Consider the following 24,676-nt stretch of genomic DNA (forward strand, 5'->3'; position numbering starts at 1 on the left):
TTATCCAATATATTGCTTACTTCTTTATAATGTTACCTTAAAACTAGACTGTACCTGAAGAAAAGAAGGCAAACTCTGGATCTCTTCTTTGTCAAAGAGGCCTATATTTAACCAGAAAGAGACTGACATTCCAAAATCTAGTACCATTCAATTAAAGGATAATAAAGGCAACTGGCAAACCAGGTGCTAATCTATAATAATAAAAGTGTAATATGCTAATTAGACTGGAAGTCCTTCCGGATGAAGCTGGGACTGTGAGGGAAGCCCAGGTTCTGGTTGCCAGAGGGAAGCTGGTGCCAGCAGCTGGGGGAAGGAAGGCCTACTCTTGCATGAATTTTGTGCATCGGGCCTCTAGTATAATAATATAATACAAAATAATTTTGAGAGCATTTGAAAAAAATCGTATGATTTATCACTATTTCTACTAACACTAACAATATTTACCATCTACTTGCAAGAGTTCTACATTTTAAGCACTGTATTAAATTTCATTTACATTAAGTCTAATATTTCTGTTTTAAAAATAAGGTACTCACCAGCAAAGAGGAACAAATAGACCATGCTAACCAAAAGAAGAAGGCTGCCTGATGGCTTCATGTCGACGAGGCCTGTGAGGTCTGTGGGGAATATTTTAATAGGGTTCATCACTGTGGATGTTCTACCGGCTGTATTTATAAGTGGATCCATATGCATGCATCTATATACCTATAAATGGAGGCCAGCCAGATTCTCCACCCTGATTTTGTAATCTATTTCCTCAGCGATTAAAGACACCAGAAACCAAAGAAGCTTATTTCATACCTTTCTAAAACAGAGAAACAATGGTCAATTATGATGTTTAGGTAGAATGCAATGAATTACACGTAACATGCCCAGAATTTGCTCTCATCAGCATACGGTGATAATTGCAATCAAGTCATTTTCTTTCAGTTAGTATATTTTGGATCTTCCCTCCAGCAAAGTCTTGAGGGCAGACAGTTTTCATCTGGCAGTAACTTGCAGGACAGTCTACACAATTTGCGCACAGTATTAATAATGCCTGGTGTCACAACTTCCAGGAAAATAATAATGTGAGGGTTTTTGAGGTGAGGAATTTATTAGACAAATTAAGAGCACACTCTAATGGTCATTGAACTAAAAATTCTAGATACTCAAGGTGAATATGAATGGGCGCTATTTTCTTCAACCCTTCCCTCCTATGCAACATTTTTATTTTAACAAGTGTCTCACAGATGGATTTCAGTCACTGTGCAGAAATGCCATCCACACTCGTCTTCTTTCTCTTCCTCAAATGTACCATGTAAGTCTTCACCTTGGGACTCCAGCTCTTACAGTTTACTGGGAAACTGCTCTAGAAACTTAAATGGCTAGTTTCTTCTTTCTGGAAACAGAAATTCAAATATTATCTGCTCAGTGAAGATTTCCCCGACAATTCAAAACTATTCCCACCCCAAATTAGGTCAACAGACTTTGTTTTCACAGTGCTTTGCAACACCTAAGATGATCTTTGTTACTTAATTATTCACTTGTATATTTTCCACCACCAAATAAACACATATACATACACAATCATCCATACAAATAGAAGCTGATAGATCTTCACCACTACTTATGTCTCCCTGCACAGGATAATGCCTTTAACATAGAAGTCCACAAATCATTTTGACTTTACAAATATTAAGCAATAAAAATCCCTTCCTTCCTTAAAAAAATTAGAATTGACCTCTAATTATTTTAAGTATTACTAGATGCTGAAGTTATATAATGACAACAAAGACAGATTCATAGAACTGACATTCTTCATTCTTTTCTCAAATACTTGCTGGGTGGAACCTACTGATTCAGGAACTTAATTAGGTTCTGGAAATTTAAAGTTGAGTAAGAGAAGTTCACAGGCGAATGGAGAAGAAAACATGTGATTAAAGTAACACACAAATATGTGTATAACTCAGGGGAACACTGAGGAGAGCTCATTTATTTGAGTAGGGTGGAGGAATGGCAGAGAGGATGTGGTCAGGACCAGGATTCAAAATAAATCTGACTCAGAATTATTTGGAAGTCAGAGGTAGATGAGTGACAACCAGCATTCCAAGAATAAGGATGAAAGGAGACAAATAAAAACTAAGGAATATTTTGAGAAATGAGAGCAATGGTTAGATTCAAATGCAGAGACAGGGCTTCAGATAAAGAGTGTATAGGCTAAGCTAAGGATTGTCATATATATATATATATATATATATATATATATATATATATATATATACACATATATAGTATTTGGGGTCCATTTAGATCCCTGGATGCACTGGCTTATAGTTTTTATCAAATTTATATATTATACAACTATTATTTCTTTGAAAATAACCAATAAACTTTAATTCTCTCAATTCACCCTTCTCCCAAGGTGCATAAAGTTGTCCCACAACTTACTAATGCTTTCTCTAATATTTTTTCATGTCTTTCCCCCTGCCCCCTCAGTTTAATTTCTGTTCATTTCTAATGCTGCCTTAAAGTCTTTTTTTTTTCTTTCTCAATTGCTGACCTGCTTTGATATTATGTGGTATATTTTACTTCTCATTTTGCTTTACACATATAAAAATAAATGATGAAATATATATATAGATTTTTTCTTAACATACTCTATCTTTCCTCTACTTTCCTGAAAATAAGAGATAACTTATTTAATAGCCTCATCTATCAATTATATCATTTCTAGATCTGCTTATATGATTAATATATTTCCAGATTTAGGGTAAATTATTTTCCATTTCTTTGAATAAAATAGATTATAAATTTTGCTTATTGGACACTGAATATTTTCCTATTTCTATGATTTTTTTTTTCTGTCTCTGAATGCTGATAAATTACTTGGAAACAGGAAACAGTTTGAGATAAAGAGATAGATAGGTATATATAGAGTGTCTCCCAAAAATGTATACATACTTTAAGTAATTGTAAAAGTAGTATTTATTAAAATACATTTAATTTTTAAAATTGAGCCATTAAAGTGTGTATACTCTGGACTTTGGTTAATAATGATGTGTCAATGTTGATTTCTTTAATTTTAACAAGTGTATCCATCTGGTGGGGGATGTTGGTGGTGGAGAGGAGGTGAGGGTATATTTAGGACTCCTCTGTATTTCCCACTCAAATTTGCTATAAATTTAAAAGTACTCTAGAAATAAAGTCTATTCATTTTAAAGAAGAAAAACTATGACAGAAACTACTAAACACAAAACTAAAAATACTTAGAAGATCCTGTTCATCCTCAATAAGGCTACTGAGTGTATTTCAGGGCTGTTTCCCTAGGAGTGGAGGATATTTTCCTTCAAAACTATTATTAAAAGCATAATTCTTTATAGGTACATGACACAGCATTTCACAGTATGCATAGAGATTTTATACACATTATACGTGTTCATTATTAAGGATTAGCAAGTATGATTTAACCTAAAATTGTTCATGGGAGCCAAACCAAAGACATTTGTCTAACTCCAAACCCATTTCCTTCCAAGGGCTCAACATCCCTTAGATGTACCAAGAGCACAGAGTGATTTCTAGTACAGATAGTGTTGATGGTGAGGACAACGGTTGCCAAGGTCCCCCTTGAGGAGGTGACATGTGAGCTAGAGGAGCAAAAAAGAAATGCTTATTCCCTTTTGCCACCGTTTTGCTCATTAGACTGATAGTCTACACATTGTTATTAAACAGAGCTTCCCCCTTAGTGTGTTTCTGCAGTACCAAACTTCTCCTCTTACGCAGCATTATACAAGTGTCCTCCAAACTAGGACAGCTTATGAGAAAGTACAAGCAAAGCTCTTCCCAGATTCTAGGATTTGGGGAACAAAATGTTTGGTGTTCTTAGAGAGGTGGGAATGCAATCATATGCAGTGACACGTTATGAGATTCTGCCAGTTTCACTTATATAAAAGAGTATAAATGTTTTCAGTAAGTTCCAGAAATGAACCTATAATTAGTTATGACGCCTGTAGGAAGCGTTCAGTTCCTATTGAAATGGTGAGTAAGAAAGTATTTTATGGCATCTGTTTAAGTCTATAAAACTGTTTTTGAAAGCCTTGTACATCTAATAAAATTACCACAACAATGAGTTTGGTTTTATTGGGTGAGCAGTCTCATACACCATGAGAAATCGAGAACTGTAATTATTAAGTTCAACTATTCACATGAAAAGTAACATAGTTCATGTTAAGTGCCATTGTTGCTCTGACCTGAATGAGATTTGTGTGGTCCCCTCTCTCACCTGCTTCCCTTTCTCAGCAAGTGATCTTACATACTTTTTACTTACATACTTTTCAATACCGTATTAACTACAGTCACCATGCTATATAGCTATATAATAGATTTACAAAATATATTCATCTTATTATCCTATATAATAAAAAACTAATATGCAAATTAGACTGAAGAGCAGAACAACCATCCAGACGACCTTCCGGATGAAGCCAGGGCTGCAAGGGGCTGTTAAGGCCAGCTGCTGCAAGGGCCGGCTGAGGCATTCAGAGCAGTGAGGGCTGGGCTCCTTGCAGGAATGTCGTCATTGGGCCCCTAGTAATCGTATAATTGAAGTTTGTACCCTTTGACCAACATCCTCTCATCTCTCCCTCCAATCTCCCACCTCAAGCACCTGGCAAGGGACATTCTTCTCTTGGTTCTATGAGTCCAACGTTTTACATTCCATATGTAAGTGAGATCGTACAAGTGCGTTTCTGTGTCTGGCTACCTACAACATTTAGCTTTATGTCCTTCATGTTCAGCCGTGTTGGCAAAATTACTCAGATGTCCTTCTTTTTTATGGCTGAATAATATTCAATTGTATATATTCTTAACATAATTAAACAAGGGGCCATTGGACTGAGGCAACTCTATTGCCTTCGTAGCCTGTGTAGTAAGCAAACTTAAACCAAGCCAGAGTCAATGCAAACAAATCTGAGAAAATAAAACCTAAGAAAACTAATCATGAGCAGCCAACCATGCTTTCCCAAATAAGACAACCAAATAGACAATAAAATAATCTTTTGGTCCCCCTCCCATGTCTTCTTTATAAAAAAGCCTTTCACCTAACTTCTATTGTACTCCTAACTACTTTCAGTTCACAGCTGGATGTTTGAATAGATGTTCACCCAAATAAACTCTTGTCAATTTTAATATGCCTCAGCTTATCTTTTAACAGTATATATCAAAATGTCTTTATTCATCTGTCAATGAACACGTACGTTGTTTCCATATCTTGGCAATTGTGAATAATGTGGCAATGAACATGGGAGTGCATATATCTTTCTGAGATCCAGGTTTTATTTCTTTGAGAACATATCCAGAAGTGGGATTGCTGTACAATATGTTATTTCTATTTTTAACTTTTTGGAGAATGTACATACTGTATTCCATAATAACTATCCTAATTTATAATCCCACACAGTGTACAAGGGTTCCCTCTACTCCACATTAAAAAAAACACACACACACAAAATGTATTTCATTGATTTCAAAGAGGAAGGGAGAGAGAAATAGAAACATCAATGACAAGAGAGAATCATTGATCGGCTGCCTCCTACACACCCTATTCAGGCAATTGAGCCCAAAACCAGGGCATGTGCCCTGACTAGGAATTGAACCATGACTTCCTGGTTCATAGGTTGATGCCCAACCACTGAGCCATTCCAACTGTTGCATGGACAGTTTAACAATATTAATTCTTCTAACTCATAAACAGAGGATAACTTTATATTTATTTGTATTTTCAATTTCTTTCAACAAGGTCTTAACAGAGACAAAGAAGATAATTATATAATGATAAAGAGTTCAATCCATAAAAAGGATACCTATTGTAAATATACAGGGTGGAGTAAAAGTAGGGTTATAATTAGAAAATATATAATATATAATGTAGAAAATATATAATGTAGAAAATAATATAATAATTAATAAATAAAATACAAGAAGAAACCTTATGGTTTGCATACTCACAACTATAAATGTACTTTGGACTTGCCCTGGATGTGCACCTAACATTAGATCATCTGAATATATAAAGCAAATATTAATAAAATTTTAGATGGAAATAGACCACAATACAATAAGAATTGGGGACTCAGTGTCCCACTTTCAACAATAGATTATCTAGACAGAAATTTAATAAGAAAACATTGGATTTGAACTATATTTTTGGTCAGATGTACCTAATAGATAGACCAGGTGGAATAGAACATTTCATCCAACAACATAGAACACACATCCTTGTCAAGTGCACACAGAACATTCTTCAAAGTAGATTATCTGGTAGGCCACAAAACAAGTTAACAAATTCAAGAAAATTAAAATCACTCCAAGAATCTTTTCAAATCACAATAATATAGAACTCGAAATCAATACCAGGAGGAAAACTGTTAAACACATTTCCAAATAGGTGGAAATTAAACAACACGTTCCCAAAACACCAGTGGGCCAAAGGAGGAAATCAAATGAAAAATAAAAAAAAAACCAACTTGAAACAAATGGAAATGGAAACACAACGTATCAGAACTTAAGAATTGTACTCTATTATATGCATTATTTTAATATATTAGATACAACATCTTATCAAATCTGAAGGGGAACTGTAGTGAGCTAAGTGGGCAATACAATGATAGCCTTCTCTTTTTAGGTTAGTTCTAAATCTTGTCAAACTAAAGCAGGAGAAATCTAGTCTACTTACTTTTCCTTAAATCAAACTGCAGAACTAAAATGAACCATAATTGCGTAAAGTCACAGATAGCAGTTCTGGAAAAGACAAGAAGAAAGTGAGAGAAAGACAGAGACCACTTCAATTAATGCCTAACTCAGAGTTAGTAGCCCCTTTGAACCAGGTTACTCAGGCTAACACTGTAACCCCTCACAAAATTAACATAATGGTTCACATGTTAAGAATTATGATATGTACATGCCACCTGCTTTATATATTTGCCTAAATAGTGTTGACCTATGAATCCTTCTATTTCTGATGTATCTAAGTTTATAGGCCTAATCCCTCTAACTCAACACTTACATCCAAGCTATTCAAATTACTATGATTATGTGATAGGAAGTTTAGGAATTTAGAATTGGCTTAATGCTCTTGAGTAAATCCAGATTCTGCAACTCACTGGCTGTAAGATCATGGACAAATAATTTATATCTCTCTACCTCAGGCTCCTCTTTTATAAAATGTGGCTACAACTTCACAGCCATTACTAAATTTAAATGTGATAATGTTTGTGTGCTTATCACAGGAAACATGGGAGGTACTCAGTAAATTGGCTAAATGTATTCGTGGTGGCTTATTTCAGTCTTTGTCTTAGTTTCTACTTTCTCTGGCGCTCCCCCCCACCCCCCGGCTCCCCCAGCTCCACCCCCTCCCGTTGCTCCTCTTTTCATTTGGGAGTGTGTTTGTGTGGTATATATGTTTGTGTATTCCACTTCAAGAAATCTTCACATTGACACAGAGAAGCCCCCAGACAAGGATTTCACAATAATGAGGAACAAAAACAGGATTATGAAAATTCGCTCCTCCTGGTAGAGTCTCTGTTTTATTTTAAAGCATTAGAAAAACATTTTAATAAATAATCTTAAACATCCAGCAGTGCTAAAATTACTTTATAGTAAACCCCTATAAACCCACCACTTAGATTTTCCATTGATTTTTAGAGAAAGTGGGAGGGAGAAAGAATAGGGGATGGGAAGAAAGAGAGAAGAGGAAAGAAAGATCAATGTGAGAGACTCATCAATTGGTTGCCTCTTGCAAGCACCCCAACTGGGTTTGGGAATGAACCTGCAACCCAGGTATGTACCCTTGACTGGAAATCAAACCTGTGATGCTCTGACTACTGAACACCCTAGCTAGGACTACTATACATGTGTTTTTTTTTTGTTTGTTTGTTTGTTTGTTTTTTAATGTATCTACCTATCTATTCATTAATCCATCTTTGATGCAATTTAAAGTAAATTGCAGACATCAGAGCCCTTCTCTCTAAAACCTTTGCCATCCATGTCATATTAAAGACTATATTTTATGTTTCCATTCTATTCTTTTGATATAAAGTTTGCAAACTATGATATACATAAATCTTAAGTGTGTTTTCACTGAGGTTTGGAAAGATGTGTACATCTCTGAATCAAAACTTCTGGAGTTTGACTTGATTTTTTATATTGACTTGCTGCTTCTTTCTAAGAGATACTAGATTTCTGATCTTCTGTGATTTATTGTTTATATGCTTCCCTTTCATTCCCAGAGAATAGCTCAGACCTAGACAGTATTTTGATCACTTACTCAGTTAAGGCACCTGAAATCAGCCATGAAGTAAATGGCAGAGTCTTACGATGTGGGTGAGAGATTTGTATGAGGGAGAAAGGATAGGCAGAGGGCAGAAGGTGGCACAGAGGCATTGCAGGCAGCCTTTGCAAAGTGGTGGAAATGTACCTTGTGTGGACAGCCGACAGGGACCTGGCTTTCCTGGAGTAGCTGGTTCTAGCAGGAGAGAGGAGGAGGAGGCCATGTAGAAAGGCAATGCTTTAAAGATGTGCAATGACTCACTTCTCTAACTACATATATTTACATTAGCAATACCTAAATTACTTCAGGGGGAGAAACTACAAAGGAGAAAAGGCTCAATTTCCCTAGGAAGCAGGAAATTTAGTAAACAGTAGCCCCCTCTATCCATAGCTTTGCTTTCTGTAGTGTCAGTTACTGTGGTCCAAAAATATTACGTGAAAAATCACAGAAATAAAAGAGTTCCTAAGTTTTAAATATCTCACTATTCTGAGTAGTGTGGTTTGATCTCATGCTGTCCTGCTTCCTCCGACCCAGTAGGAGACTGACTGAGTTATTGAAAGGGCTGTGTTGTGACCTTGGTTCTTCTACTATCTCCTGTGTTTTTCTTTGGTCATAACTAATTAAACTCTCTCTGGGCCTTAAGATCCCTTATATTTCATCTAGCTCTCTCATTCCATGATTAAGGTCAATGAGATGCTTTCTTTAAATGTGCACACTTTTACAGACTTCCCCTGTGTTCATTATTGATTTGATGTTTGTTATTTATTTATTTTGTTATTTTGTTAATCCTCACCCGAGGATATTTTTCCATTGATTTTAGAGAAAGTGGAAGAGAGAGGGAAAGACAGAGAAATACAGATGTGAGAGAAACATATCAATTGGTTGCCTCCTGCACATGCCCTCACGAGGGCCAGGATGGGGAGAAGCCTGCAAATGAGGTATGCGCCCTTGACCTGAATCGAATTTAGGACCCTTCGGCCCCAGGCCAACTCTCTATCCACTGAGACAAACTGGCTGGAACTGGATGTTCCTTGTTTATTGATTATTTATTTACTTCTTGCTATCTGCTGGACTCTATGATATTGCTTGGAAAACTAATAACTGTTCACATAGTATATAGTCCAAAACCACCAATTCATACAGATGTAAAACAATAGTCCAGAGAGGATAAGTGTTTTATTTTTACATAAAATACTTTCCCCCAAATTGGAGAGAACCAATATTACCTCACCTCAGCCTTATAGAATAGATTTTATAAAAGAAAATTCTTCATTATTCACATGAAAATTCCAAGAATGAATGAGGGGAAGGGATTTTCCCAAGATGCACAATGACTTCATGGTTGATATAGATTAGAAAAACAGGTGATCCACATTTATGTCAGGCTAATTATTCCATACTGCATCTACATGTTTTCTTGATCTCATAGTAAAAACACAGGCCAGGCTTCTGCAGAATTTATTTTATTGTTAAGCAAATGAAGGAAAATATTATATATTGAACTCTCCAAGACCCAGGGAGAGAAGAAGGTGTGTTTTTATAAATTTAAGCTATCTGCTGGAGAAAAATCAAAGCATACACAAGAAAAGAAGGCTGAGAGAGCTGGCAGCTGAGCACAAAACGTTGGCTCCAATTCAGCATGCTCCAATGTGCTTTAGTTTGAGCTTCCCACCATTTTTCCTATCAAAGAGAAAGACAAGATATGCTCAGTGCAATATAATTAGTATTCATTGCAGACATTGGACAAGGCTTAACTATGTCATCATCTATGTAATTATTTGATTCTACAAGGTATCCATGTTGACAATGTGGCAGAAGTTAAATTCACTTAGCAGTGACATTTGTCCTAATTACAGAAAGCATGAATCTTAAATTTAATAAGGCTTAGATCTTTTGATTTTCATTGTTTCTTCTCTGGGAGTAAATATATGTACAACTGGAAAAGGTAAAAGTGACAAGAGTAATAATGGCAAAGAAACTATAGTGTCATAGCTGTGTCCTAATAGAAAATGGAAGAGCTTAAACCAAATATTCAGGCATTTGGCCTTTTATAGTAAACCATATATTTAGTCCTTCTCAGTAATGAGTGTCTATCATATGTAATCTCATCTTATCCTACTGCCCTTATCCTGGAAAAAATTTGGTATTAATTAGCAGGTATCCTATATAATAATAGCCTAATATGCTAAGTGTCCTACCATTTGTTCAACCATTCTTTCAACCAGTCATTTTGATGTGCACTGATCACCAGGGCGCAGATGCTCCAACTGGTAGGTTAGCTTGCTGCTGGGGTCCAGCTGATTGAGACTGGGCAAGACGAGCAGGACATGCCATGGAACCCTCCCATGGTTCCTCCCCAGTCCAATGGTGCACTGGTGGGGTCCTTCAGCTTGGCCTGCACCCTCTTGCAATCTGGGACCCTTTGGAAGATGTCAAAGAGCCAGTTTCATCCTGATTCCCTCAGGACAGGCCAAGGGACCCCACCAGTGCATGAATCCATGCACCAGGCCTCTAGTGTTATATGTAAATGTGGAAATGTTTATTATGCATTGATTCAATATTTATTCATTTTATTCTGTGTGCTTGGCTTTGCAGTTATTGATAGGGAGCTATATAATCTCCATGTTTAGGAGTCTTACAGCAAAATTGAGGAAAATTAAGACATTGATAGAAGACAATCTAATACAAGAAAAGAATGACAGTGGTGAAGTGAGGTTACTTTTAAATAGGGCTATAATTCCTTGATTTTAGAGAAATCAGACTAAAAGATTGATTGAGTGAATAAGTTTTTATTAATTATAAAATATGTCACATCAGGAGGTTCACAATCAATTTGTTAAATCTATAGTACCTGTTCTATTTCTTTAAACACATACATTCAATAAATATTGATCCTTGATAGAATCTTCCTAGTATGCTATCTGTAAAATTTGAATAGTCTGGATAGTAAAGGATGGTCCTCTCCTCTATTCTTTGTTGAAAGGCCCTTTTCATCAGAGGAAAAGAGAGGAGTGAATGGAAATTGTTGCTTTAGCAATATAGAAATTGCTATAAAATAAAATGCTTGAAAATAATGTGGGTAAAGTAATACTTTTATTGTTAATAATAAAATTTCCCACAAGTTTTTCATGTTTCTAATTTTGATGAATTTTCAAGCATAACTATATTGCTAAAATTTATTATTTTTGAAAATAATAACAAAGCATAATGGATACAACTATTAAAAATCTTTGAAATAAATGGGAAAAAATAAAATGTATCAAAATATTTAAAAATGTATACTTTTTAAAAGTCCCTAAGATTAATCACATTTAATAATTACAATGAAGATTATGCTTTCAAATAATTTATTATGCAAATTGTTATTCCTTTTTGAATGAATTGTTTTCAATCCATTTGCCTGAAGCTTATTTCTGTTATTTCTATGGGTGGGTGTGAATAGAAATTTCTAGACTATTTCAAGGAAAGTGTCATTGTCTTATTCAGGAAGTTTGTGCTTGTAAGGGACAGGTTTCTGAGTATGATACTTACACCATTGCCTTACAGAAGGCACATTTATTGCCATATGTCTGGCCATTCGAGCCACAGTAGGGATCAGATTCCCGAGTGCAGTAGAACTTGGGATCCTGGAACTCAGCACAGTCAACCTACCAAAGTAAGCATAGCAGTGACATGGACATTAGTGCATTCTGTCTAAGGGACTGTTCCACACAATAGAAGCTTTAGAAAGCAAACAAGAGAGAGAGAGAGACAGAAACAGCATGTCCTGGAAAATGTATACACACTTTAACAGCTAATAGCTCAATTTTGAAGTTGAAATAAAGTTTAATAAACACTGCCTTTATAATTATTCAAAGTATATATACTTTTTTGTATACACATAGTATATATATGTATATAAATATTTATATAAGTTATATACAAATATATAAATATTTATTTATATAAAGTCATATTAATATATAAATACTTTATATATTTATATGAAAGTATATATATATATAAATATGTTTATAAATTTATATATATATCTGTACTGTAAAGATTCCTGAAATAGAAAATGACCTTCTTTGTCTGTTTATCTAGAATGTATTAAACATAACTGAGACTTTTTCTTTGAGATACCGGATACCCGTTTCTGTAGTCACAGTATTCAGAAGTGAGTTGATTGAGTTAATGAAGTGAGGCAATTACTCCCTACAAATGTAAGAAGTAAGGCAAATGCCATAGGTATGACTTTCTGTCCCAACACTAAATTTTCAATTGAGAGTGGTTTTTTATCTTTAGGTGACCCTTTCTTTTATTTTTTATTTTTTTATTTTTTATTACTGTATTAACCTAACTCTAATAGCACTCCTGTTTTGTTATAAAAATATGGATGATCATTGCAAGGAGATTCCAAATGTTATGTGATGGCTTATTAGTTTTCCTTGTGGCTGCTACATCCATTTATTCTCTTGAAAACAACATTTTAATGTCTTCATATTAACTTACTTTCTCTCCATAGTATTTGAACTTTTGTGACTAAGTTGCTCTATTTAGGATTCTGAGGTTGTATCCAGCCTTGGTGAGAACACGTGCCATGACAATTAATGATTATTGTCATGGGCTCTGTAGAAGGAATGGTAGGAGCACCTGTGCTACTAATATTTGCCCTCAGTTATAGTGGTCTCTCAAAAATAGCCTGGAGTTTTAAAATTCTTTTCAATTGAATCAATATTTTATATGCAAATGACATTTGAGCCCTTTTATTCCAAGTTATAGGCAATACACAACAGGTAGAACCAAACTTTTCCAAATATCAACTGTGTGGAATGAAGTGCCCTTTAACATGAATGGAGGGACCATACTTTACCCCTCTCCTAGTCCCATTAATAATGTCTTATGTTTATCTATTGCTTCACAATATTTAAACCATATAAAGTAACTCCGCTGAGATAACTCTGAGATGCATGTGGAACAAATTATATTAAGCAGTTTATAAAAGTGAATATTGATCCTCGGGATAATTAAGTAGCTTCCCAATGCCATATAACCAGGAAGCGTTAAAAACCAGTGCTTAAACATATGCCTTCTCATTGCTGATTCCAACTATCTATTATGATTGATTTCCAACATAGCCTCATTTAGAGAAATAAAGACCAAGTTCATGATGTACTCTTGACCTCACTTACAATCAGGGAAAGTAAGCTTTATTGAAATACCTTATAAATTAAGTGTGTGGGCACAAATAAGAGTAATCATATCTTTAAGATATTAGCAAACTGTTATCTATATGTATAAAAGCCTAAGTGACCAGCTGATTGGCTGGTAGCTATGAGGCACACTGACCACCAGGGGGCAGTGCTCAATGCAGGAGCTGCCAAGCTGCAGTGACTTGGGAGCTGCAGTTCTCTGGAGACACACCTGGAACCAGGGAGAAGGGAGCCTGATTCCAGGGTGTTTCACCCGAGAACTGCCCTCTCAGTCTGGGACCCCCTTGGGGGATGTTGAAGAGCCAGTTTCAGCCTGATCCCCACAGGCCAGGCAGAGAGACCCCACCAGTACATGAATCTGTGCACTGGCCCTAGTATACTGATAATACTCTCTGAAGGTTTGGATGGGGAAAAGCTCAGTAAAAGAATCACACAGTTGAGTTACAAAATATCACACATATCAGAGTTAAGACAACAGACTATTAAACACACATTTTAAAATGAAATTTCACATTTTGTACTATTGAGGCTGGGTGGGATGATGCTTATCAGAGATCTTAGGGTTGGTTGGATAGAAGATGTTTAGGCTTATTATAGTCCTACCTATAGTCTCACTTTTTCCTCACTGATCATAAAGAAAACTCCATTTTTATACTACTTTTGGGATAGTAATCTTTCCTTTAGGTCTCCAAATAAAAAGTAAGCTGAGAAATCTTTAGGACATGATTAACCATAGGAGCTTATTTTTTTTTCTTTCTTTCTTTCTCTTTTCTTCTCAAAAGCTAATTTATTTTGAATTTAAGTCATGAATACACACATTTGCAACTGTGTGAGTCAAGAATAAACTGTAAACCATAGACTTATCACTGATATTTTGATTTATCCCACCAACAGCCAATGGGTAATTAATATTTGTAAGGCTTGGTTCTGGGTGCTGGTGATACAAAAATGAATGAATTATAATATCTCCATAAGTTCACCATCTTATTTGCATTAGGAAAGCAGAAAGAATACCGTTAATTACAGCACAATGAGTGATAGACACCACAATGGGCCAAATGGGGACAATGTGCAAGCTGAGAAAGGGCATCTCAGTCAGAGAAATGTGTGTCTCTACAGTCAGATCAGTGAGAAAGGAAACCAAAGTCTCTTACTTTAAAGAGACGCCTTCTCAAGCCATCTTTCCATCGCATTCCACCCTCTGATCTTGTGATCCAGGCTCTTCTGTCCTTTAGAAAGCAGGTATGAAAGTGGCACTTGGAGGGCATTTACTTTGAGAACTTCTAGACCCCACCTCTGTGCCCAGACCCACTTTCCCCCTTCCATGGCCCCCTGGGAATGAGAGTAGGTAGGGATAAGAATTTCCATATCAATCAAATGGTATATGAAAAAATTCTTTAGAATATAGATATAGTTTATGCTTCTAAATTGTTCAAGGGTCCCTGATGTAGCTAAAGAACCATGTTTCAGAACTTGTCTTGTCATTTGCCGTTGGCTGGGTTTCATCTCAGACAAAGTGCTCACTTGCTGCATCTAAATTTTCTTAACTAAAATGTTCTTTTTTTAAATTTATGGTTGTCATGCTTCATTCCCATGATTGTTATAAGGATCAACTGTGGTCATATAAGAAAGTGGTCATGTAGAAAGTCAGCGTGGAGTATTTGAAATACTCTTGGACTAGGCATGCAAAAAATTAGGTTCATGTTGTAGACCTGCTCTAGCTGTAGGTCTTACCATTTTGGAAGGAGCTTTGAACAAGTGTTCAGTATCAGAAGACTAGATGGTCTCTGAGGACCTTTCCTGCTTTGATAACATAAGATTTAGCAGTGTTTCATTCAATAAAGTGGCTTAAATTAAGCTAAATCCTTAATTCTTCAATTGGATGTGAGAAATCACTACTGCCTGAATGATTCTTTTATATCTAGTGCCCTTTCTTCACTCACACTGTGTGAGAAATTTTAGCATGGTGATGGGACAGGAAAAGTCCTGGATGTTTGAGAAGGTAAAGAATGACTTTCAGAGTCAGCCAGAAATCCTTTCTGTGAGGCAAACAACGAGGCAGGAGAACATCAGAATATCTAATAGGACTAGAAAGAGCCCACAGTTCTCAACTTAGGGAGAAGCAGGCTAAGAATGGCATGCCTTTGCTCTGTCTAAATTTCCTGTCCTCTTTTATATTTTGATTTTAGTCTTTAAATAGAATGCATATAATTAGTTTCTTAGTGGACATAAAAAAGCAGGTCTAGACCAGGGGTGATAGGATTATCTTTCCTCCTTAAAGTTTCCTCCAAGAGGACAGCCAAAAATCATCTGAATTTATTTGAAATGCCCAATGCTCTATAATGTTAGGAAACTGTGCTGCAGAAGGTATTAGACTGACCTGGGTTTGAATTTTGCTTCTTCCTCTTACTACCTGCATTACCTCATGCATATAGTTGACTACTCTGAGCTGAAATGTCTTTATATTTAATTGAAGCCCAGCAATTCCTGTCTTCTAGGGTTCTTGTAAATGATTAGTCCTTTGAAAAACACTTTATAAAGCTTCAAGCACCCTGTGGAGGATTGATATTATGAGCACTAACAATGTACATTGTTTCACATTCTAGAAGTTTTGGAGCCCATTATTTCTTACCCTACTTAATGAGGAATTTTGTTTTGTTTTGGTGTTTTTTTAGGTTGGTGTTGGCTTTAACCAGAGCCTACTTGTTAAAGCCAGCAAGTAGGCTTATTTTCTTAGTTCAGCTTCCTTAGACTGCTTCTATGAACTTGTGTGCCAAAGTTTAGTACAGGCCTGACCCCTTGTGGCTCTTCAAAGAATTGTACCTTCAAAAATATTCTGAAATACAGGGACATTTTTAGTACCCAGATTAGTCTTCTAATGGAAACTACAAAATCATTTAACTTTACTGGAAAGTGAGTATATGATCAAAAAATTAACTTATAAGTCAGGGTCATTGATATTTTAGTCTAGCATTTCAGTTTTAAAAATAAAGCCAATGAAAATTTGCAAACACACACACATCTCTAGGGTGTAGGACTTCATCTGTTCTTCCCTTTACTACTACCCATGTGGTTACATCAGCTCCTTTTTAATCACACCAGTTTTCTAAACCCCTCCATGACTTGGCCTCTACTTCTCCTGCTTTTATACCCCGTCCACACTACCAAATGGCTCTACAAAATGATTCAGAATACATCCATTGGCTATTTGTAAAATGTTCATGATTTTTTGTGATGCTACTCCTTTTTGAAACACCTTATTTCTATAAATTAAATATGTCAATACTCTGACTCTCCAACTATTTCTTCTCTCTTCTTTTTATCACTTTTTATTTTACTCTTGACTATTCACTATGTTTATTTTCAAGAAAATTTTATATACTTGATTTTGCCTCTCTAAGAGCCTATATATTCCCAAATGATACTGATGAATCTTAGCCATTATTTTTTTTCTTGAATCTTCATAAAAATTTCAAACTCTAATTCCTGTTATTAGAAACATACAGGACAAACTTTAGATAATAATTTAATTCACAATTAATACTCATTTATATATTATGAAGGATTCTAAAATCCTCCTTTTATAAGTCTATAAATTAGACTATTAACTATAATCTACCATCCGATGCTTCAGCATGGAGAGGCTTCTTGGTATGAGTGGACTGAGTTAAGTATTGGAGGAAATATTTCTTCCTTTTGTCTTAGCAGAATTAGAATTGAGCAGGCATGCTCCTAAGGTTAGTTTCAACTTTTCCTGCCTGTTGTTTGGATAGCCGCCATCTTTCCAGCCATACAGAAGAGAAATGGAAGCCTTGATGTCATCTGAAAGGTGGCACCCTCCCTTCCCTGACTACTTGAGTGGAAAAAAAGACAGCGGTCTTGGCAAGGCAGGCTTGGTTCCTACTGATTCAGATAGCTAAGGTCAGATGGGGCTTTAGATATCATTGAATCTAAATTTTTATTTTGGAGATGTGTAAACAAAGGCAGTGGCAAGAGAGGAGACATCTCTTAGATCACACAGGCAGTAAATATTCACATTAGAGCTCATGTATACAGTCTCTAAGATGTTTGAGCAAAAACAGCCCTCCCCAGCACTGGATAATTATGTAGAATGCAGATTGAAAATTTCCCCATCTGTGATGATTATTTAGTAAGTCTGGCATGGTGCTGGGGATCTGTATATTTAGAAAACATTTCCATGAAGGTAGGGGAGGGTGGGGATGAGGGGGGAGAGATCAACCAAAGGACTTGTGTGCATGCATATGAGCCTAACCAGTGGTCACAGACAAAAGGGGGGTGGGGATATGCATGGGGAGGGGTTTAGGATGGGAATGGGGGAATGAGGTCAAATATGTGATACCTTAATCAATAAAGAAATTTTTAAAAAAGAAAACATTTCCAGTGATCCAAAAGCAAGTCCACTAAGAGACTTAGACCCATCCAAAGGAATATAATCAGTAAATAGATTTTAAGTGAACTTTAAAAAACACTGAAAATCTGGGAAACATTAAATATCCTGAAGATCAAAACCTAAATAAGGGAAGAGACTTGAGTGTTGATGGGAAAACGGATAAAATTTCATATATTTTCAATCTGTATGTAATGCTTTTATATTTTATTACCTAGTAAGATACAAAATGGGTTGGTTGTATTGTGCTATTGTGTATGTTTAAAACAATAAGAAATCAATTTTAAGATATACAATTTTATATACAGGTACAAAAACATGTATATGTATGTGTCACACACACAAGTGCACACGTACATACATTAAGAGTTAACAGTATGGCATCATCTATTGAAAGATACATTTCAATTTCTGAGAGTTTAAAATTGGAAGGAAAAAGTCTTATGCAATATACTAGAGTTGGAAGAGGTTTTCAACTCTTTTGCCAACTTGAACTAGTTGGCAGTATTATCTGGAAACTTTTAATGTCATGAGTTCTTGGGCACACAAAGGCTAACAAAAATAAGTGCCAAGGTCAAGTAGAACTGTTCTTTTGCATGGACACAGGAGTAGCACTTGCTGGAGCAAATGCCACCTGTTTCTATTTTTTGATACTTAGAACAAGCAATCTGAGGAAAAGTTGATGGATTAATTTGGAAAAAATAGCAGCCAGACATTGAAGATAATTTGTCCCCATTCCAAATTTTAACCCAAATTGTACTTACATTTAAGTGAACCAGTCTATGTATACTCAATAAAGTACAGTAAACAAACTTTGTAATAAGCAACCTTTTTTTCTCACTCTTAGTGGCCTTATTTCTACAAAGGAAAGAATAACCCCTGACCTAAATCCTTCAGAAGCTGTTAATTGTTAATCAACAACTAATCCTTTTATAGTTAACCAAATACTTCCACATAGTTTATATATATAATTTCAGTCTGACTACAATTTTTTGAAGTGAATAAGATTGTTTTCTTTTTTTATAGTTGTGGAAATTGCAGCTCAGAAAACCTGAGTTACTTGCCCAAGATCTCACAGTGAAAGCGGAGATAGATTATGAGTCTTATCATAGACTCATCCCATTTTCATTTATAGTTTCTTTCCTTTAACAAAAACTGAGAATGGATATTTAAGCTCCTTTATCTCATAGAGAAATTGTGATTAAAATGTTTATTATTTCCATTGATTTCTGCATTTGGCCTGCTGGTTCAATGTTTTGCCCTTTAGCCCACAGACAAAGGCTGGGCTGGGAATACCAACCAAGCACCACCCAGGTCTGAAGAATAGATAAAAATATACACTGACCTTTTTTCCTTGACTGAAGACACCTGAAAAACAAATCACAAAGTCTTAGCACTATAATTTCTGAATGTATAAAAAGTGGGATTTGCAAAATTGGGAGTCCCTGAAAGCTGGAATGATACTTATTCTTGATTCTTGGTCATCTCAACAAGGCATGGCATGATTGATTTTTTTATACCTGTTCACTTCTCAGGGAGCATAGACACTTGGGAAGTGATGAAAGGGGATGGACAAGGTTGAGATCAGATTTCTTAGAGGTTGGGGAGGGGAGGTGAAAGAAAATTGTTTCAGAATCTGGAGATTCATGTTAGAGTTCTGGCCCAGTTACTAATCCATTGTGGAAATGACCTCATCTCTGGTCTTCAGAGAATTTGGGTTGGAAAGTCTCCTGAAACTTTGACATTTCCAGGTTCATTGCATTGCCTATAGGCAATTCAGGAAGAGATTAACTTTATTTGTTCTTTGAGGTCAAAATTGCTTTTCTGTCCTCTATACTCAGATTTAAAGACTTGGCCCAAATATAGACTGACAAGGACAAACTCTTTTATTTTGCTACGTCTCTCTAAATTACTGAAAGAGGAAACAATCTATACATAAGTCTTGTTTCTCTCTCTCCCTCCATCTTTATAGCTATGTCTGTGATTTTGGATTGTGGTTGATTAGCTCAATGGTTTTAAATACTGAAATAATGAAAATGTTAGGTTCAATTCTGCTCTGAGCTGAATTCTGGTCATTTCTGGGGAACTTCTAATGCCAGTGACACCTGGCACATTTAGCCAAAAGCCTCCTTGATGACAGAAAGTATAAGTGTCATACATGAAGGAGGACAATTGGAAATACCTTTAAGTATGTTCTCTATTAATGGAGATGAGGCAAGAACAGGGCTTTTAATCTTGAAATAAAGTTGATGACAATCTATTATAGTGAGTACCAACAATATTGCAGCAGTGTTATTAAAAAGTACAGATTTTTTAGGACACCTTAAAATTTCATTATTTAAGATCAAATAGGGCCTAGAAGTTTATATTTTTGTAACCACTGAAAGTAAGTTTTATGGCCCAGGAAAACTCATTATTACAATTCTCAGCCATTTCTTCACTGTACAAATCTTTGATCAGAAGAGGAGAGATTGTGCCCACTGTCTTCTTATATGTAGAATTACCAAGACAGAAGGATGGTTAACATCAGCAACACCTGAGTTCAATACAGTGGTTGTATTATTGAAATTTACTAATGTTAATATAATGGACATTTGTTAAACTCTTACTAGATCCCATCCGCTATGTAAAGCAATGTTCATGCATTTTCTCATTTAATTCCACACACAGAGATATTCCTTTTATAGCTGTATTTTACAGATGAATAAAATATTCAGAAAGGTCACACACTATAAAATGGAAATGCTAGGACTGAAACTCGACATTAAGGCTCTTAGGCGTTGGCTTTCCCAAATACAGATTTATCCATGAAAGACCATGTTTTGGTAAATGCCTTGGTGCACAATATCCGATGAAAAGATCATAAAGAGTAGCAATGGGGATATAACTTAATTTCTGAGAGCATCTTAGCCAGCAACTTTTTATATAGTCACATTTATTTTTTGTCATTTCACCAGGTGACAGAAACATCATTTCAGGTTGGTTAGCCTTATTAGTCAAGCTTATTCTATAAGATCACAGTAATCCTTTATCCAACTTTTTTTTCATATTCCTAAATGTATTTTTTCATTTAAATATAACCAGTTTCCAGTGAATAATGACTTCTTTACCTATTCAATCTCAGTGAAAAACCTCTGATAGCCCCCCAATTCAATGACTTTTGTCACAGAAAATGATAGATTAGATATGTAAGGTCCCAGGATCCAGTCTCATTTCTAGAATTCTATAAATGAGAGCATATCTCAGAGAGCTGAGCTGTCTCCAGTTGAGACAGTCATAAATGGAAGACAGGGGTCTAGGTCTTGGGTCTAGAGTCTCTATTGGGTTCTTTGACTAATATTACATCATTGGGTGGAAAAATAAAGAAGTTAGGAAAGAGATACAGTGTTCTGTTCATTCACATGGCCCTATACTGAAAAACATTAGATCCAAGTATAGCTGCCTTTTGAACAATCCAAGTTGATAGAGAATATATGACTACTGCTCATAAAGGTGTCCAAAGATATTCCCCTTCTTGAACAATTGTTGGGTTTCCCAACAACATATATGTTTCAGTATTCTGAGATTGGATACCTTTTCCTGAAGGATTTTTCTAATTAAGTTTCCTTTTCCCTCTTGTTCTAATTTTAATTGAGTTCCAATTACTGTATAAAAATAATGAGTACATAGAAGCTTTCCTTTGTCTTAGAAGAAAATATTTAAATAAATATTTAAAACAACTAGCTATCCCCGCAGACCTAGTTTTGTGGAACAAGCATAAACTGTGATGTCTAGAAGACCTGATTAAATTCCAAATTCTACTTATGAGTTACAAGTCCTTAGGCAATTTTCTTATTTTTCTTTTTCTTTTCTTTTTTTTTTTTGTGCCACAGATTTCTTATATGTGGAATATAGTAGATAAGAATAGCTTGCTATGTGTATTGGAGATAATGCATAAAAGCTCTTAGTACATGCCTAGAATATAGTATATACTCAACAAATAAAAGTTATTTTTATCATTATTACTATTACCATTTTCATCATTATAATCATTATCATCATTATGATAATCTCTCAGAATTGGTCTTTTATATCAAAATTGTTAGAATTTAAAATGTGGTGGGCAGATATATTTGTCATGTCCATTCAGCATAAGTATTGGATTTAAATTTTAAAGAAAAACTCACCTGAGAAAAAGCAGAAAAGAGCCAGAGAGAGGAGCAGAAAGACACCTGATATTTTCATGGTGCCAGTTAGCTCACTCAGATGCAGGCTGCTTTGTCCAACTCAAGTTCTCTGTCAAGACACTTCCCAGAACACTAAAACACACACACTTAGACATATATATAGAGACATGAGAAGGAGTTGGGATCTCCACCTTCTTTATAAAGTCACCTTCTAAAACCATAAGCAATCCTGTACATTTAGACATTTTTTATGACCTGTACCCAATGTAAAGGATATTGTTTCCATCAATCTTAAAATTAGAATAATTATGTGAGTCGTACCTTAGATCTTATTAATACAGGATGTCATTTTCCACAGGTAAACTAGGTTTCCCTAGCAACCAGTACATTCTCCCTGCTCTTCCCTCTATAGTTTCACTACATTAAAGGGATGAGTCACTGGTGGGGCCACACTTGATGTTATGTCTCTTTTATACAGGCCCTACATGTCTACGGTCCAGGTGAGTAACCGCAGAGGAATGGAATCTTGGGTGTAACTAGGATTTTCCGAATCCACATCACCCAAGATTTATGTAAAGAAGACAGGTATTCTACATTGCCACCAGAACCACACCAGTAAAAACATTTTCTGAGCATAAATCAGTCTGTTAATTTTTAAAAACATGATTGTAGTCAAATGGCAGTGATTTTCAATTTTTAAGTCAAAATGAACAAAGGAGGTAATGTCTATTTTTTCCAATTTGTAAAAAGTAAATTACTAATTTGTAAAAGTTACTAAATTGAGGAATTTTTAATATTTCCCTTTTTCCTGCAAAGTAAAGAAGTGGTTACAATAAAACTTTTTATGTTTTAACTCCTTGAAAATATGTTTTTCTACAAGTTAGATTAATTCCATTAACTATCATGGCCAGTTTAATTGCCGTCAGAGCAAAGTATGGATGCTATAGATTTCTTGGGGGGAACAAAAAATAAATAAAGAATGGTTATAGTTATGATAATAAGATCTGTCTCAAATCATAATCAACTACTTAAAATATCCTGAGGAAAGAGTATAATAATTTAAAATATGGGAAGAATATGAAAAATGTGCCCAATTTAAATTCAAGTGATTATTGCAATGTTGTGCAAATAACTCAGAAATTATATATTTAAATACCTATTTTCCTTTTAAATTAGTCACTTTGAGAAAATATATACATAGTATAGATATTGTTTCCTTTTATTCAGGACATTTGTTTTCTTTCTGGAAAATACATATTTTTAAAATATTTAATTTTATTTATCTCAAAATTTAGAATGACATTTCTGTCTTTGAGAAGGGGAGATCTATTTTATTTTACAATAAAAAAAGACATTACTGTTTAATAAAAAAGTGAAGCATGATTGTCTTAAAAATAAGTTGCTTCTCTGACAGTTTTAAAAGACCTGAATTTAAAGGAAAGAGGAAAAAGAAGTACAGTCAGGAAAGAATGGAATAAGAAGCAACTAGTGTGCTTGGCAACTATTAAGTGTTTTCATTCTAAAGTATTGTGATGACATACACACATACACATACACTCACTTATAGGTAACCTTAAAGTCCTACATAAAATTATAGGTCAAATGTTAGACACTGAAAATTTCAAAGACACCAATGAACAACCTAAAAAACAAATTGTTTTGAAATTCTTCGTAAACACTTTATGGGAATAGTAATCTGGGAATATTTAGAAAACAGAATAATTGGTAAGAAAATAATTGTTTAAGAAAAGCTATGGAATTTTCACATAATACTTTTGTCTACTTGACATGATCTTTAATTATTTTGGCCTTGTTGAATGAGATAAAATAAAGAGCCAGGATAAAAAATTTGACATATTCCATAGGCTTGGTTTTAGGTACTGCTGCTTTCCTCCTCCCCAATCCCACTCCCAATGCCTCCTCCTCCCTTTTGCATTCTCCCTTTCCTTCCCCTTTTTGATCAGAATATTTGGGGCCAGTCTAAACATAGCCTCATGTCCCAAAAAAGCAACAAATTCAAAAGACTTAACAAATAATAAACAAAATATAAGATGGAGCCATGGCATTCCATCAGAATGGTGCTTTCTTTTCCTCCAGTCATTTTTGTTAGTTACTTCTCATCCTTTGTTCTAAAGTCTCAAAATCACTGTTTGCCTAAATGTTATTATCTCTCTTCATCTTCCATCCCCATTTTTCAAGAGCTTTTCTTCAACAGGTGTATATTTTATTGATTTTTTTTTTTTTTTTTACAGAGAGGAAGAGAGAGGAACAGAGAGTTAGAAACATCTATGAGAGAGAATCACACCCCCTACTGTGGATGTGCCCCCAGCCAAGGTACATGCCCTTGACCGAAATCGAACCTAGGACCCTTCAGTCAACAGGCCGATGCTGTATCCACTGAGCCAAACCGGTTTTGGCAACAGGTGTTTTTGATAGAATGATTCTAATCTATTTTTATTCCTTTTATAATAAAGCTTGGAAAAATGGAAGATGAAATAAGTATTGAATCTGAGTGGGTATTGGGAGAGAATATTATATCACAATAATATATATTTTAAGAAGACTGGTACTTTGAACAGTAGTTTTTGTTAGGTTTCCAAGT

General features: G+C 35.2%; 1 protein-coding gene across 1 annotated transcript; it reads right to left on the reverse strand.

Annotated features, from left to right (window-relative positions):
- Positions 1 to 9,866: 9,866 nt before the first annotated feature.
- Positions 9,867 to 22,132, reverse strand: SPINK6 (serine peptidase inhibitor Kazal type 6; the record flags this gene model as incomplete). The annotated part of the gene is made up of 5 exons (XM_084883245.1): positions 9,867 to 9,985; positions 11,837 to 11,952; positions 14,655 to 14,729; positions 19,254 to 19,276; positions 22,075 to 22,132. 5 exons carry the CDS (start codon positions 22,130 to 22,132, stop codon positions 9,940 to 9,942), a joined length of 318 nt encoding a protein of 105 aa, XP_084739371.1. The 3' UTR covers positions 9,867 to 9,939.
- Positions 22,133 to 24,676: the final 2,544 nt, after the last annotated feature.

The sequence above is a fragment of the Pipistrellus hanaki genome (genome assembly GCF_964339955.1).
Source record: "Pipistrellus hanaki genome assembly, chromosome: 5".
In the NCBI taxonomy this organism is placed as follows: Eukaryota; Metazoa; Chordata; class Mammalia; order Chiroptera; family Vespertilionidae; genus Pipistrellus; species Pipistrellus hanaki.